Source organism: Gasterosteus aculeatus, chromosome 12 (genome assembly GCF_964276395.1).
Source record: "Gasterosteus aculeatus chromosome 12, fGasAcu3.hap1.1, whole genome shotgun sequence".
Lineage (NCBI taxonomy): Eukaryota > Metazoa > Chordata > Actinopteri > Perciformes > Gasterosteidae > Gasterosteus > Gasterosteus aculeatus.
Window position 1 is genome coordinate 16,819,151 of NC_135700.1, and position 16,099 is coordinate 16,835,249.

A 16,099-nucleotide genomic window follows, 5' to 3' on the forward strand; every position below is an offset into this window, starting at 1 on the left:
TGCAGCCCGTGCAGTTTGTCCGTCTGTACACTAGATGTCGCCTCTGTGTGAACAATACGAGCCAAGCTGCAAGTTTTCTCGGCTAAACATGTGTATATTTTAGTAAGTGTTCTTTGGCCCATTTTCGAAATACAATTATTTGTGGGATGTTTTCCCACCATATTAACGACAAGCAGAAACACCAGGGATGTTTACATAACCAACCACCCATTCATACAATAGAGCGGCCGGGGTCTGGTTTTAGCCTTAAGTACGCCCTCTTCCCTCAACACATTCGCCAGCCCATCGTAGCTCGCCGTGATCGTATAGTGGTTAGTACTCTGCGTTGTGGCCGCAGCAACCCCGGTTCGAATCCGGGTCACGGCATTGCGATACACAATGTCACGGCAGATGGGCTGTATTTTATGTTTGTGACAAACTCGTTGTTAATAATTCGTCAACCACCTTATTTTTCGACACGGAAAGTTATTTTACGTGATGTTTTTTTCTGTAGTGAAATGAGTAGACCTCAGGTAGTTATTCATAAAACTAGTAAGAATACCGTCACCGTCAACGTCCCTTTGCGGGTTGAGAACATCGTCCACCTTCTAATTAATTTTAGCACAGACGTATCGCTACATTTGAAAGAAAAAGGCGGGTTCGGACGTCAAATGAAAAGTTGATTTTGTAGAGAAAACGTTCTCGGTGTACAGCGAAGACAGGAATAAATAAAATGCAAATAAAACGATCATGTCGTATTACATTGGCAGTGCATACGTTGCATTTGTGTACAATAAACTACTATGGACATTTTACAAGTTAGTTAAAATTAATTAAATATATGCAGATTAATGTCGCAACAACACCAACCCAAAACACCATAGTAACAAAACCATGCACCGGACCATTTGTCTAATAAATGTGTATTTTGCAAGTCAGGATGGAAACGTATTTTTCGTAGTTTCGCATTGACGGCTGCACTGAGGTAAAGCAGCTAAATGCTACAGCGACAGTTGCCCTTTTCCTCGTTTCGCTAATTTCGTAAATCGCCAACAGAGGGAGACACAGCCAAAGAAACCGGAACATTACTGCTGTAGAATGTTAAAGTAGTGTGCGTGACAAAAACTTCTCTCAGTGGTTTGTATGTTACAATAACCTTTGAACTTTTCCAATCCCCATTGGTTTTAATAGACGTCAATCAATAGACTCAGTACAGATACGGTCTGAAGTGCACAATTGAACAATTCTAACTTTATGTGCTGCTGCATTCAAGATATGTCGGATATATCGCTATAAAACACAGAGGGCGAGTCAACAATTGGTAAAATTGGGAAATCTTGCACGTGCTTTGCTTCTGAAATGTCACGTTTAGATTAAATTAGAACTTGAAGGTATTATATTTATCCCAAAAGTTATTCATATGACATTAAAATGTAACGTTGACGTTTATATGTGATTTTGAAACCTCCCACTCTGTTATTAATTCACATGTGGCTGCAGTCACGACCAACGCCGGCCCGCCGGAATTCCCGCCCCAGTCGTCCCCCTCCGTGCGGGCGGCCCCTCGGTCGCTGCTTCCTTTTGGCTGAGAGACTCGCCATTCGCCGGCCTCGGCCCGCCCTGTGCAGCGTTACAGCGGCATGGCAACGACGAGGAGACGGGGAGGGTGAGGTGAGGGAGGGTGAGGTGAGGGAGGGGGTGGCAGTCTTACCGGGACCAGAGGGAGAGCGCGTAAAGCAGCTGCCGGCGCAGGAGCAGCACTACCCCCCCTCTCCTCACTTGACTGAAAGCAGCGCGGATTAAAAACGATGCACCACCGCCGCCGCCGCTCCGCCACGGTGCACCGTCACTGCCGCTGACCGGGTGTCGGACTACGGGGGTGGGGGAGGCTGGGGAGGAGGGAGGGGGGCGCGTCGCTTAACGGGTCAGAAGATACAACTTGTAGCCTGTGCATGTGCTGTGCGCCCTTCTCCCTGGTCCCGTATGCAGACGACCGAGAAGATGCTGAGCCGATTGATGAGCAGCAGCATCAGGAGTCTGGACAGGGAATGCAACTGCACCGTGAGGCTGCTGGACGACTCGGAGTACACCTGCACGATCCAGGTCAGTGGGGGCCAACATTTCCCGTTTCCTTAATCACCCCGTGTGGGAGGACGTGCTTTTGGCACGTTACGGGGCGGTGATCAGGAAAAAAACGAATCCCTCAAATGTATCACTCAATCAACCCGCTGCAAGGGACCTGTCACCGTACACTAACTCCATGCAATGTCACTCAAAATATAACAGTTGAATGCTTCAATTGTGTTTACATGCATACGTCGGTCGTCAATTGGCTGCAGATGCATGCGTTGGTCAGAGACCGTACAGCCTACCTGTGAATACATCATGCATTGCGTCAATGGTTATTAATCATCACTCTAGTGGCCGATGGCCAAATAAAACGAACCAAAATCTCTGTTTAAGCTTTTGTCATTCCAGGTGCTTGAGGCATGCATTGTGAAACAAATCTGGATTATCTGATCTCGAATGGTTTCAGTGACGAGGATTTCCGTATTGTCTGGATGTGTGATTGAGGCAGAGGCTGAAGAGGTTTTTGGTCAATGACAAAATATTTAGATTATGATCAGTCTTAATAGATCGTAATTTAACGTAACACAGAAGGTCTCATACCCTGATTTGTCAATTTGCCCTTCAGACTGACCCCGTGTTTGACCACAGAGTTTTGCTTTGCTAGGAATTTTGGATCCCATTAGCCTTGTTTGGGTTAAGTTAACACGATTGGTTGGCTGATGAAGCCTACAGATCAGTGAACTCATGTAATGCCTCGTCTTTTATGATGACCTAATGATTCAATTGTCGTGGGTCCGAAACGGGTTGAAGCATCGGATGGGAACTAATTGCAAAAACACAATGTGCCTTAGCTTCCCTTCCATCACTAAAAAATAATAGTATAGAATTACACAAAATAACCCGTTGCGCTTCTATTACGGGATGCATTTGTTGAAGCTAAATATTGGTCAAATGTAGCATTAAAAAAAAGATGGTTTTCATTTTAGTGTATGTTCATTTTGTGAGTAGTGCTGTTGTATGGACAGAACTAAGGAAGTCTTAGTTACCCGTCGTAGTTTTAGTGCTTCCGTTCCTTTTGCAGGTTTATTTGGTCTCCCGTGTTCTTCTATAATATAGATCAGTTCTGCACATTGGATTATTCAGTCAGTCAATCAATCAGTCTGTCCCTCAGAGAGTCCTTTGCAGATTTGTTTTTGTTTACATCTCGAGTTGTCTCAAAAATCAATTGCATTGACATAAATGAAGGTGAGACATGACCCGAGCCAGTAAACAGACCGAGCGTTTATAAGCGAGAGAGCGGAGGAGGAAGAGAAAGAGATTACTGTCCATTATTTCCCTTATAAATCAAGTGTGTGTGTGTGTGTGTTTACATCACTGCAATTCCTTTAGTGTTGCCGCATTATTGAGAAGTCTGTGCGCATCATCTAACCTGGTTGTTTGAGTAGCTGGAGCTGCGTTTGAAGATTGTTATTCAAAGAGATTCCATCGCTGCGCAGGTGGAGACGACAACAAGCACAGACCATCAGAGCATCGGTTCTTTTATGGGATCCGACTGCAAAGGGGAAGCGGGCCTTTTAAACGTCTTAACATCTTAATGTGGCAGCGCTCGGAGGGGACAGATGAAGCGGTGATTTTACGTCAGTCTCGACGGAAAAAAATACACATCGCCAACAAGTGGGAAGCCCATGATTGTTTTTTTTGGACTACGTGTTTTTAGATTTGGGACTACACAGAGAGAAGGTTTCAATGGATTGTAATTGATTGAAAATGAATCCTTCATTGTTGAAACAACATGACAAAACAGACCTTTCAGTTTTAATGTTCATGTTGTTCAAAAAGAAAACCAATCATGTCGCTTTTTACCTTCTGACAGTCTACCAAAGTACATCTTGCATCTTCACTTTTGATCAGCTCCTTCATGGCGAGTCATGGCTTTCTGAGAGATGTTTGGCTCTTAAGATATGCTGACCCCATCCTTTCAAAAACTGAAAGCACACAGCAGCGCTCAAATGCCAAATTGCATTCGCTGCAGTGGAGCCCCTGTTAAGAAGGATTAGCTCTCTATCTTTCATTATTTCAACCATGACAAATGATGAAATATGTTATTATTTGACACTATGGGGCTCTTGATGAAAAACACAGCCGGTCTAAATAAAAACATAAATAGGATCATCGGCTTAATCATTTGTCACCGTTTATTTTCTGGCATTGGAATGTTCTATTAACGATGGCCAAAGTGTCTGCGAAGCCCAATACGCCCTGTTAAAACCCTCCTCCGTCTCCGTGGAGCACTACAGTGAACTCAGTAGAGCATGACAGCATTGTGACTCCCCTGCTGCACACCTCAGAGATGTGGCCCAGAATGAGGACCCTAGTGGTGCTCGACAATAGTCGCACTTTCCCTTTAGCTCAATTAGCCTACACCTCAAGCTGCTGCTGTTGGACTGAAATCCCATTATAGTGGAATGATGGTTGATGTGACCTTTGTAAATGGAAAAAAAATATATTCTTGCAAAGGCATAATGGAGTGTCAAAATAAAGGACGGCGGGCAAAGAGAAGAGGACAGACTCCCTTTGCAGCCTCATGGGATTCTACTACCACCACCCATTTACCTGTGTCACCCACGTCACGCTGTGTCTCTGTCGCCTTCTGATAACATTGTTGCTGATTACATCATAACTGTGGGAGCATGGGAAGACTTAGGTTTATTTATTACCTCTGTTATTTCAAAACCGTTCATTCCTCCAGGATTTTCAAAGGCTTCTCACTGTCAAAATAGACTTTCTTACATTCTCAATCCAGGATTAATTGGTTGGTGAAGACGTGGAATGCGCTGAGGAAGGGCCCCTCAGGGACCATAGAAGCGTTGGGAAGCCCAAGACAGAGACGTGGAGGCAGCAAGGAGTTTTAGCTATAAGATGATGCGATGATGATTCACATCAGCAAAATATGTCCATAAATACTAGACGCAATATATATATTTTTTGATTTTAAAGATACCAGCCAGTGCTGCCTCACTAGAAATTGCTTGTTAATAACCTGAGAGCTGTCAATGAGAGCAACCACTGGTAGTGTGGATATTCCAACCGTCACACTGCGTTGGTCAGGAAGAAAAGGATCCTTCCTATGTGAATCCCTACACACACACACACACACACACACACACACACACACACACACACACACACACACACACACACACACACACACACACACACACACACACACGTCTAAAAGTATCCATGATGGATAGTTTTACAGAATTGTTATAATTGATTATCATTGTCTATTGTTTCGGGGTGTTGCCACATTTGCATCCTATATATCTTTAAGTCACTGGCCATGTTGTTGTTTGTCACACTATTTGCAGTGTTTCTCTTGTTTAGACTCAGCGTAATTTAACATGTGATTAAAGAAACACACAAATGCAGGGATTATTAAGATATATGCTTTGGCAGCAATACAGATGCCTTTGAGTTATCATGGGTTGTTGTTTAGCAGCTGGTCCATCAGTAGTGTCTCATTAGATAACACAGAAGAGTAGAATATACACTTTAATGACCTACATATGTTTCTAGTTATATTGAATGAGTGTTTTGTAGTTCATTATAGGAACATACAAAGCTGCATAATTCAAATCCATTGCATGAACTAAAAGATGCAGATCACACACTCTCGCATTTTGAATTGAGTAAACATAATGTGAAACAAGGTTTACCATAATGGTAAATATTGGCGGAAGATACTATAGGCCATTTTCTCTAAATTAATATTCCACCTGTAAACCAAAAGCGTATATCCAAGCTGGAAATGAAGATGAATAATGGAAAATCATCGATCCAGAGAGCGGTACGTTATCACTGCGAGTGAGTGGTTCGGCCACCTGGCACCAACTCAGACCTCGTAAAAGACCAATAATGAAATAAGGGATTTTCTTTTGAAGCAAAATGCAGAACTTGGAAGGAGCTCTGCTCATTTTTCTTTCAGAATGCATAATTGAAATAGGATGTTCTTGTCTCTTAAGTGGCGTCTGTGCACTCAAATTGTTTTCTTCTCAACATGCACTGCTAAAATTGGAAAAGAGGTTGTGACATATTTTGTTCTCCATGCAAAGGTCTGTTTTTCTGCAGGTGTTGCCTTTTCCGCTTTGCTAAAATAATGTTAATGGAATCTTACATACTGTATAAAGGCAATAGGTTTTCTCATTCAAAAAATACAACAGATTGGAGATGCCTTATTATTCTACTATGCTGCATCATTTATATTAACATAACAAACGGTTTTGTTCTGGAATTGTTCCAGTTCACTGAAATCCTGCAATCCTTGATAGAATACGATGCACTTCACCTTCACATCTGAGAGGATCTTGGAGGCTGAAATGGTTGCGACGTTGCTGATTTTGATGTTCGTACCCTTTTATTATATTTCCCTGGGATTGACACAGGATCCGGACAGCGGGCCGTATGTTTGACTTGACTGGCTTAGAGCATGTTTATTATTACCACCACACCATTAGGTGCATATGCAGCTTTTCCCCCAGTTAGCCATTTGCCTCCCTGTTCATAAATAAACTAAATTAGCAGTTTGAGACACACACCGTTTATGTGTCCAAAGGCTCAAAAGCCCCAACAGTCCGCTAACCTCACCATGCTCATATTGAGCAGTGTGACAGTGTTCATTAGGTGTAATGTTTGTAATGATGATTAGTTTAACCATAGAATCTTAACATTTGCTAACTGGCTCAGGTGGCAGATGGGGATTCATTTTGCAGATATGTTGTCATAAACCAAACCATCCTCATACAAGCTAGAGGATAATAAAAGTCACGAGGGTCCGTCCTCTGGGAATCATGAATCTCGGTGCAAAATGTCACAGCAAGCCATTGGTTGTTGATACATAAGTCTGTACCACACTGGTGGGCCAAATTAACACCATTTCCTTCCATGAGGCCATGCCTACAGCTAATGAAAGTACAAATACAAATGCAGTCTTAAGCTTGTCAAATGTGAAGGCAAGAAGTTTTTCACGTATTTCAATATGAGATACTTTAGGGGATTTTAACTGTTGGTCGGATTAAGTAATCTTTTTGGGCTCCACTAATCTGATGGGCAGTTGTCAACATTGATGTAATGTTAACGACTGCAGTAAATGTAGAATCGGTCAAACAGAGAAGTAATCAATGGCTTAGTTTGAGTAGATTGCTGCTTTGGGATCCGGAAAGTCTAGATGATGAAACTTGTTGCAGTCAATGGACAACCAACCCGTGATGGGGACTGTGCATTCTAGTGTTTGGATCTTGGATACACTGGGACGTGCTCGACTGAAATGACTTCACTCAGAAGCTGCTGTATGAATATCTTTCATCAGGGCTCTCAGTCTCAGCTTTTGTGGATCTGCTCGGCAGCTGATAACAGAAATCAGCTTGGATTGGGAAGCTCACAGATGTAGGTTGGGGCTAAATAGGAATTTTAAAAAGGAGTTCGGTTTGTATTTTTAGACATCTAAATAATACATTTTATTATTGAGTCTGTTGACGGCTTCTCTCCCACACACTTCAGCTAATTTACCTTATATTGGTGCTAAAAAAAAGAGCGCAATCAGTCAGCTTTCATACATAACGTTTAACAGACAAATCTGAATATTATGTGACGTCCTGACGTTCAGGCTGTGGCTCACAAGCATGGGATTGGAGAGCTTTTTGCAAATATTAATCCACAGCCTGCCAATGCTTGTAAATGTGTTCTAACCTGGCTGAATGTGGAACAAACGCAGGATGTGCCACCAGCTACGAGCAGCCCTGCTGAAACCCGCATGTCTCCTTGATGTGAAGGTGCCCGGCTAAATAACCATCCATAATGGGGAGAAACGTTGCGATAAACCCTGAAGGCTTTAGTGTGCTCTCAATATACGACACGCGGCTATTGGCCACGACATTAATATCTGCAACTGAATTGAAGTCCGGGTCGTCACTCAGCACACTGAGAGCACGTTGACTACTGCAAAACTGTGCAGATGAATCATTACGACTTAAACCAACCGATGAAATCCAAACCCAAATGATTGGCTCTTGTTTAACAAATTAGTAGAAAATTAAGACCACAGACTTAGAGAGAGTCAGAATAACTTTTAGCCAATATGAATTCCTAATAACGTAAAATTAGTGCAGTTTTATCATTTTGACTGTTTCACAGCTAATCCTCACAGTGGATTTGAAGTTCTGTGCTGACAGATGACTTCCTTGAAGCTTGACGAAAATTACTAATGAAAATTTGATTAAATACAACGACTGAAATAATAATTTTGCTACCATGCAAAGAAAAGTATCTCAATAGACGGAGCTCTACAACCATAACTTATTGTATTTTTCACACATAAAATATACATGTTGGGTGAATTATCACTTATTCCATTTTCTGTTGAACTCACCGAGCGGATTTACTGAATATTTTATTTAGTTCAATCTAACTGGCTTTGATTCTCATCTTCATCTGCAGTCAGGTTTGAACGGGCAGCTTTTTGGTGGCACAGGCTCTCGTGCCTCCGCGCTCTGTCAAACACGCCTTTCACTCTGAAATCATCGCAGCAGAGACGACTGAAATTGTGTACTTAAGGGAGAGCTTTCTGAATGTGTGTGTGACACGGGTCAATGTTTAATGTTGGTTGTCTCTGATGCACGTGAGGTGTTTGATGAGGTCAGCCTGTGTGATTATGGGATGCACTTCCAGCAGAGATGGGAGGACCTCCCAGTACGCGCAGTATTTTATTTGCTTCCGTTTGATGTCTCTTTCATTCTTTCCCTCACTTTTTTTGTGCTTTTTCTCCTGGCTGGCCTCTAAATTCCACAAAATCCCTACTTTGTTCCTTTTCACTTTCATTTCTCCTCTTCTCCCCCCTGTCTTTGTCTCTCTCCTCTCTCAGTCAGTAGCACTGCAGCAGATTAATGAGCTTGCTCTGACTGAACGGGACACAGTTCGATGACACAGCAAAGACACGCTGTGTATGAAACAGCAATAAGGATGCTGCAGGCATTTCACTGAAGACTATAGGCATCACAGCCGTGCGAAGGGCTTACATCAGTCACATAGCTATTACTGCAGGTTCTTAGTTTTTAGCCATGCTAGCGGCAAGACTACAGGGACAAGCGGGTTGGTTAGTCCACCACCTTTTGGAGATTAGTTCATTTAACGCGTTCATCAAGTCAAAATGCGAATGTTTTCAATTCTTTGGTTCCTCACCAAATACCTTCAAAACTGCTGATATTCCCATCAGCCTTAGTTCAACTTTGTGTTGGGTGATAACTAGCAAGTGTTTTACCACTATGCCTAAAAAGAGTACTCCACGAGTTAGCGTTGCGCTCCTCACAAATGATGCTGCAGAACCAGATATATCAGCTTTTCTTATTGCACGTTACATTACCCACAATGCAACATGATTTGGACTGAGATGCGTTAGCAGCAGGTTATATGGTCTCCAGACACTAGTGCCAAAGCAGGAGTGGTTGGTTTTTGCATGCACATGTGTATGCAGCCTGTGTGGCAGTCTCTCTCCTCTTTGTAGTGTCCCTCCAAAGCAGAATTTAAGAAAATTTGTGTTTTTAACACGTCAGGGTGCTCTAGTCTAAACAACCTCAAGAGGAAATAAAGGAGTGAGTGCAGAAGAGTAGTTCAAAAGCACATTCAAGCTCAGCTCCACTAGTGTAAATTAAATGGTAACAATCAGTCTAGCAGAACTCCCCCGTATGGAGGATTTTAATTTTGTAGATGATTAACATAATTAAGTAATTTTCCTGTCATATTTGGGAAGCATCAAAAGGCCGTGGTTTTATGTGGGTAACTGAGCGGCAAGCTGAACTACATCACCCCAATGAATGTAAGGAGCAGGAACATCTCGGGGACGTTTTAGTACCACTACCATTGGACTGGGGGGGGATCAAACGGAAAAAGACTATAGTTTTAGAATTCCTGTATCTGTGTTTCCTTAAATTAGCAAATGCTGTCACGGCTCCGTCCACATTATTAGGCCCAGCTGCAGGAAGGTCTTAAGAGGTACAGCCCGTCTTCACAGAGCTGCAGCGAGGCTCTTAAGATTAGCAGGATGAATGTGTATTAGCCCCTCATCGCTGGTTGACATCAGACTGGCAGAGAAATCCTTCTTCCCCCAGCACAGGTTTTCCAGCAGGGAAATCTTTAAGGCTTTACAGATTGCTTTCTGGTACTTACTGTGTTAGTATTTGCCACTGCTCCTCTTCCTCCTTCTTTCATGTGAAACTTAAAAAGAGAGACAAAGCTTATTCTGGAGGGGCAGAGATCCTGTTTTCAGAGGAAGAGTTCAGGCACAGCAGTAGTGGTTCTGTGCGGACTGATGTCGGTCGCATTGACATTGGAAATCATTCTGCCGTGATTTCTTTGGCCCAGACTTGGGCCTCATCTGTTATTCATGATTCATTCCCTTCTGGCTGCCACGGTTGATTTTTATTCACCATGCTAATGATGTTTTCAGTGAGCGGTAGCCTATGTCTTCTCCTTACCTGTGTTATGTGTGCTGCCTACTAATGTTTGTGTTGGTCTGCGTACTGAAGTAAAAAAAGGGTTTGCTTGCATATCTGATTCGTGCAAATTCCTGCATCAATAAAGGATGGCAGTGTTTGGTGCTTTTGTAAAGAAAAGGCAAAAAGCTTTAATTACACTGGGATGCTGACGTCCTGTTGGGCTGCCTGCTGGCTCGGCACATTACAGACAACAGTATCCTCTGAGTGTGTGTGTGTGTGTCTGGAGGCGCTCTGGGGAAGCAGGTTTTACATTGGACGAGAGGAAATGGAGATAACACGCCAGAAAGACTAGTGCAATGCCTCCAGGACTTTTGTGGTGGTAACACGCTGTGCATGCTGATTACTCGGCAGCAGAGTGACAACATAGAAATACATGAATGCGTGGAGACGAGCGGATGCAATATGACGATCTAATACTCTGTTGATTATTGAAATGTTGGGATTCTTTTGTCTTTTTGCTGTGTGAGGGGTTCAAACATGCCGGGGGATGTGCAGTGGTGTCTGATGGTTCTGGAGTTTCTTAGGCTAACTCTACACTAATGTAAGCCTGCTTCAGTCTGAGCGGTTAGTCCAGGAGGCGTGTTGCGGTCTGTGGTGTGTGTGCGTGTGTGTGTGTGTGTGTGTGTGTTTATGTTGTAGTTGTCATGTTTGTCGTCTCCTGAGAGGGTGCCGGGAGTGTTCGGTGCTGTAATGTGGAATGACGCTGTGTTCTTCCTGTTGGATCCACAGAGCCACGGTCTTGCGCCAAACTATTATTTGGTTGAGTAGTTCAATACAGGTGGTGTCCTGTGCATCTGCACTGATCAGTTAATGATAAAAGGATAAGAAATACAAAGGGAAAATATCAGCTGATTCACACAAACTACACGTGAACACATTTAATTTTAGCTCAATTTATTTGTTGGGTTTGAAAAAATGTACATTTGGTAATATCACTCTTCCAGATGATGTTTTTATTAAAAACCCAAATTATTAGTATTGCATACAAACATAGTACCCCACAGTTTATTGTATAGACTAGGTTACAGTAAAGCTGGCGATTGAAGGAAGGAAGGAAGGGATGGAAGAGAACACTGTTTATAGGCAGTAAAATGTACAACATGAGTTCTTTGGGAAAATATCCAGATCCTGCTTCACAAATCATCCTGAACATGTCTTTCCCAAAACCCTTTGTGTCGATTCAAAAGGTCTCTGATGTGCATTTGTGCATTGCCCAATATGACTTAGGTATACAGCAGAGCAGCATTATGGTGCTAAGGGAACAATTCTGTGGTTGTGCAAGCACACTTTCTTGTGTTGAGATTCATAAAAAAAAATCAATAAGAATAAAAAAATAAAAAAAACCACCAATACAGGTATTCTTTCAATATGCCACTGTGTCCATGTCGGTCTAATGGCATTTCCTCATGACAGATGGTTCGGAAGAATACATTGATTGAAGCTTACAATCGTGGTTGGAGAGATGTGAGGCAATTTAAGACAAACAAAACGCTCTAATAACCCCCCCCCCCCCCCCCCCCCCATTAAATGAATGCTTGGACAATAACGGGGGAATCAGAGAAGGTTTTCCTAAATGTTTTTAATCCACAACAGGAGGGGTTCAGTCAATAATTATCATTACCAAGGGCAAAGCCATCCTTACCGCCCCCCCCCTCTCCCCTCCACTCTGTGCAGTCCGGACCCCCCGTCTTCTGACGCGCCACTTTTTCAGCTCCGTTTCTATTTTTAAACTCTTACTATAGTGGAGCGACTGTGTGTGTGTGTGTGTGTGTGTGTGTGTGCGTGCGTGCGTGCGTGGAATATTAAGCACTGCTTGTGGCTCTCGCTCATCCCCGCTCTTAACTGTGGTCGACTGTGTCGTCATCGTCGGCTCCCTTCCATACGCAGAGCAGTCGCACACTTCAGTCGAGTGCCAGCCAAAGAGCCCTCGCCTTTTCCTTCCTGGCTCTCTCTTTGCGGCCCCTTTTTTTTTTTGCAAATAAAATCTGCCCGTTGTCTTGCAGCCTTTCATCGCCTCTCTAATATTCCCTTTGTCTCTCCCGTTTTCTCTGGAGCGGTAGGCAGTGAAATCAGGGAGCAGACTGGCTGACAGACTACTTTGTAATCCGATGACGTCTCGCAGAGAGCTGCTGTTTACGCACGGCTGATCACAGACTAGAACGAGGAAGAGGCGTCACGGGTCTGCGTTCCATGGGGGAGCTTCTTCCTCTCCTCTGTATTTCCACACGGCGCTCAGAGAGGTGAACAGCATGAATGACTCACTGAGGGAGATCGATCTTGCGTGCCCCTCGGATATCCGCATGGCCGCCGTCATTTTGCACAACGTTGTGTTCCACGTTAGAAATAAATGGCTTTTTTTGAGTTTACGGACCAAGCTGCGCTGCCCAAATCAATTGTTGGTGTGTCAAGGCTCAGATGTTCGAGTGATGTTTTCCACTCAATGTGGGAGCTTTCAAAGTCAAGTTGATTTAAAATGCGTTCATGGGTAAAACATGCGCATGTCCTGGGACTTCTCAGGAACCGCAGCTCTTTAGACATTAAAGATGTTGGCTGATGTTGATAACAGGATATGACATTCCTGCACACGCGAATCCCAAACAAAATGATGGTTTGCTTCTTTTTGTGTCCTTCTTAGATGTACAAATACGCATTAAATGAGAAATACAATGGCCTCTGTCATAGCCACCACGGCATGCAATAAAGCGAAGACACATTGTGTGTATATATACTGTACATATACTTTATCAAAACCACCACTTCTTCCTCTTTAGTGTGCATCTTTCATAATTTTGTGGGTGTGAAAACAGATGAGAAGAAACTTACTATTCGGGGAAAAAGAACTACTACATTCACAGAATACATTATACAATACATTGTGGCTGGACAGGTGGGGATTTTCAGGTGAGGAATGAAGTGAAATAAAACCCCAAAAGGCTCCAGAAACCGTTCAGGGCGGAAAGTTCAACATCACTTGGTGCCGTATTTATGTACTTAACCTACTGCTCTTGACTTGCTGCACCAAAGTGCTTTCTGTTTTTACTGGGATGCTGGAGGGATGTTTACAAGATGAGTAAATTTGAATGAAGAATTATGAGTAAGCATAACTTGCTTAAGTCGTATGTTACGTATGTGTATTAGGACTGCGCTCTCGTAGTTGATTTGTATACTTTTTAGATGCAAAAATACTTATTTTATTAAAATGATATACACACACATATATAAATATCTCTCATGAACATGAGTCCATCAAGAAGTGTTGCTTTTGTGAGATTTAATTAATTGATTAGTCAACAAAATCATATTAGTTGTGTCGAGCCAGAGATTCTCATCTCTCAACTAACTTTTTTTGTTCCCCCTCAAAGCATTTTTTTGTTACTTAAAATGGTTTCACATGCTATTTATTTGTTATATAAACAGGCATCTCATTAGATTCCGGAGCTGGGTTTCTAGGCCTTGGACATCAAGGCGAGGGTACACTTCATTTCCATGTTTTAAGATGGTGAGGCTTTAACTAATGATGAGATGCTGGCTGCTAAGAGCCTCTTTCTTCCTCCTTTGTTTTTCTTACTCGCCGCTTTCTTTCTCTCACCCTCTCAGCCAATTCGTTCATCCCTTATTTCACGTTTTTTTCTCCAGAGTCTCATCTGGATCTCAAATCCTCTATGTCAAAAGAATAAAAAGGTTCTCTGCCTCAATTAGGGGTGAGAAACTCCTTAATTGAGGAAAACTCCCAACCCACACAGCTCACAAAAACATGAGTGCACATGCCATGGTCACTTTTAATTTAGCTTAAAGGGCTGGATGTTTACTTGAAAACCTTTGTTTTTCTTGTGTCTATTCCATGAAAAGACATATATATATATATAGACACCAGCTTTCTGAGAAGGGAGGACAGTCAGATGTCCCTGCGCCAGCGGCCGTGTATCATCTTGACACAGCAGTACCACGTCCCTGCCAGCCGGCCCGCTGACTTTGCTCCGCCCTTGGATTTTTTGGAGATGCTGGGGCACCACAGGTCTCCATGGCAACAAGATTATTACATCACTACTCTCCAGCTGCTGTCGTCAAGCTGGTGTTTGGCCAGGCTCTGCGGCAGCCCAAAAGTGACTCCACACACTCCACGACAGAGGAACACACTGCTGTGCATGCCAACTAGTATGTTTCTAGTAACTCTTCAACAAAAAGAACACGTCCGTATCCTCACACCTACCAGGATTTTGGTAACAGCCATAGCGGGTTTACATTCATTGTGTAGAATAGAAAGTAACAAAGGATTTGTGTTCTGGCGTGCTGTATTTGTGTATTTGAGCCATTATACTGCAGCAAGATTCTATGCATTTTTTTTACAGCATTGATCAGAGCTGAATGCAAAACATGGACCAGCTCTTTGTGGCGTCTTGGGATGTAAGACATTGTATTTCACACATTTTTCTTATATTTTACAGGAAAGTATTTATCGTATTCCTCTTTGAAACCATAGGAGTGAGAGATCAGAATCATGCAAATAATAAAAAATAAACTAAATCATTTTAAAATTTGCGAAATAGAATCCCCATGTCTGCAACTGCCTTCTCCACTTGTATCCATCTCTACCCAGTTTGGTTTTGCCTTGGGGAAGGTTGGCTCTTATAACATTCTCCTATCTTTAAATGGGGTTAACACTCTGTTAGCCCAATTGTCGGTGGACGGGCTCCCTGTGGATGCCAGTGATAGATGGCCACATAAAAAGAAACTTACCTATAGACATCTCTGTGATGTGCTAATAGTCACAAGGGTGGTACAAAACGCTCCGGGAGCACCGGGCCTGTCGTTTGTATGGCTTTAACACAGCTGGCTCTCTTTTACCAACCCTCATCTCTGCCAGCAACGTTGCTTCAAGAAGTGTGGAACATCCACCTGCATCGTTCATCAAGCTGACATTACAGCCGATGACAAGACATGTGCATCCCAGAAGGGCCTCACGTGATCCCTGTTTGTGCAGAGGTCAGCGCGACCTTGCTGCCTGACTGAACTCCGCTCTGATTATGAACATACTAAACGTGAATGTGTGCACAGCGGGCTGTAAGCCGCGGGGTCTCACTAAGTTAGACGGCTTACCTGGCTGGCAGCAGCTGTAATGCTGCTTAAAAACACTACTTTTTCACTGGGTATAAAGACGCTGAACCCTGTATTATATTATATATACACATTATTCTCTTACATTTTAGCGCAAAGCTAAAATAAGAATTAGGATGTCAGCACATACATATCTGCAGAACAGTCATGGTTGGGGGGCATTAAAAATGCATAAAGTGTCAGAAGGTGGAAGATAATGCAGAAGAAAAGGTGAGGAGAGAAAGATCGGGGGCATTGAGGAAGAAAAAGCATGAAAGGATGAAATAATTACACCAGCAGTTGTATTTGTGTAAAATTTAGTAGGAACGATCTTTGTTTATAACAATTTATCTTCTTTTACGGCGCTTTAATGAAGATACCACGGCTCACCCCTCCGGCGTTATCAT

At 42.9% G+C, this 16,099-nt stretch overlaps 1 protein-coding gene and 1 non-coding gene across 2 annotated transcripts in view; both read left to right on the forward strand.

The window, feature by feature from the left end:
* Positions 1–294: 294 nt before the first annotated feature.
* trnah-gug (transfer RNA histidin (anticodon GUG)) lies at positions 295–366 on the forward strand. Its single transcript has one exon. It is a non-coding gene; the product is annotated as a tRNA-His (tRNA).
* Positions 367–1,552: 1,186 nt separating this feature from the next.
* The window catches only part of LOC120831215 (FERM domain-containing protein 5), a 46,833-nt gene continuing 32,286 nt past the window's right edge, over positions 1,553–16,099 (forward strand). The window contains exon 1 of the mRNA XM_040196509.2: positions 1,553–2,082. Coding sequence (XP_040052443.2) covers positions 1,963–2,082 — 120 coding nt within the window. The 5' untranslated portion in view covers positions 1,553–1,962. The remainder of the gene's footprint in view (positions 2,083–16,099) is intronic.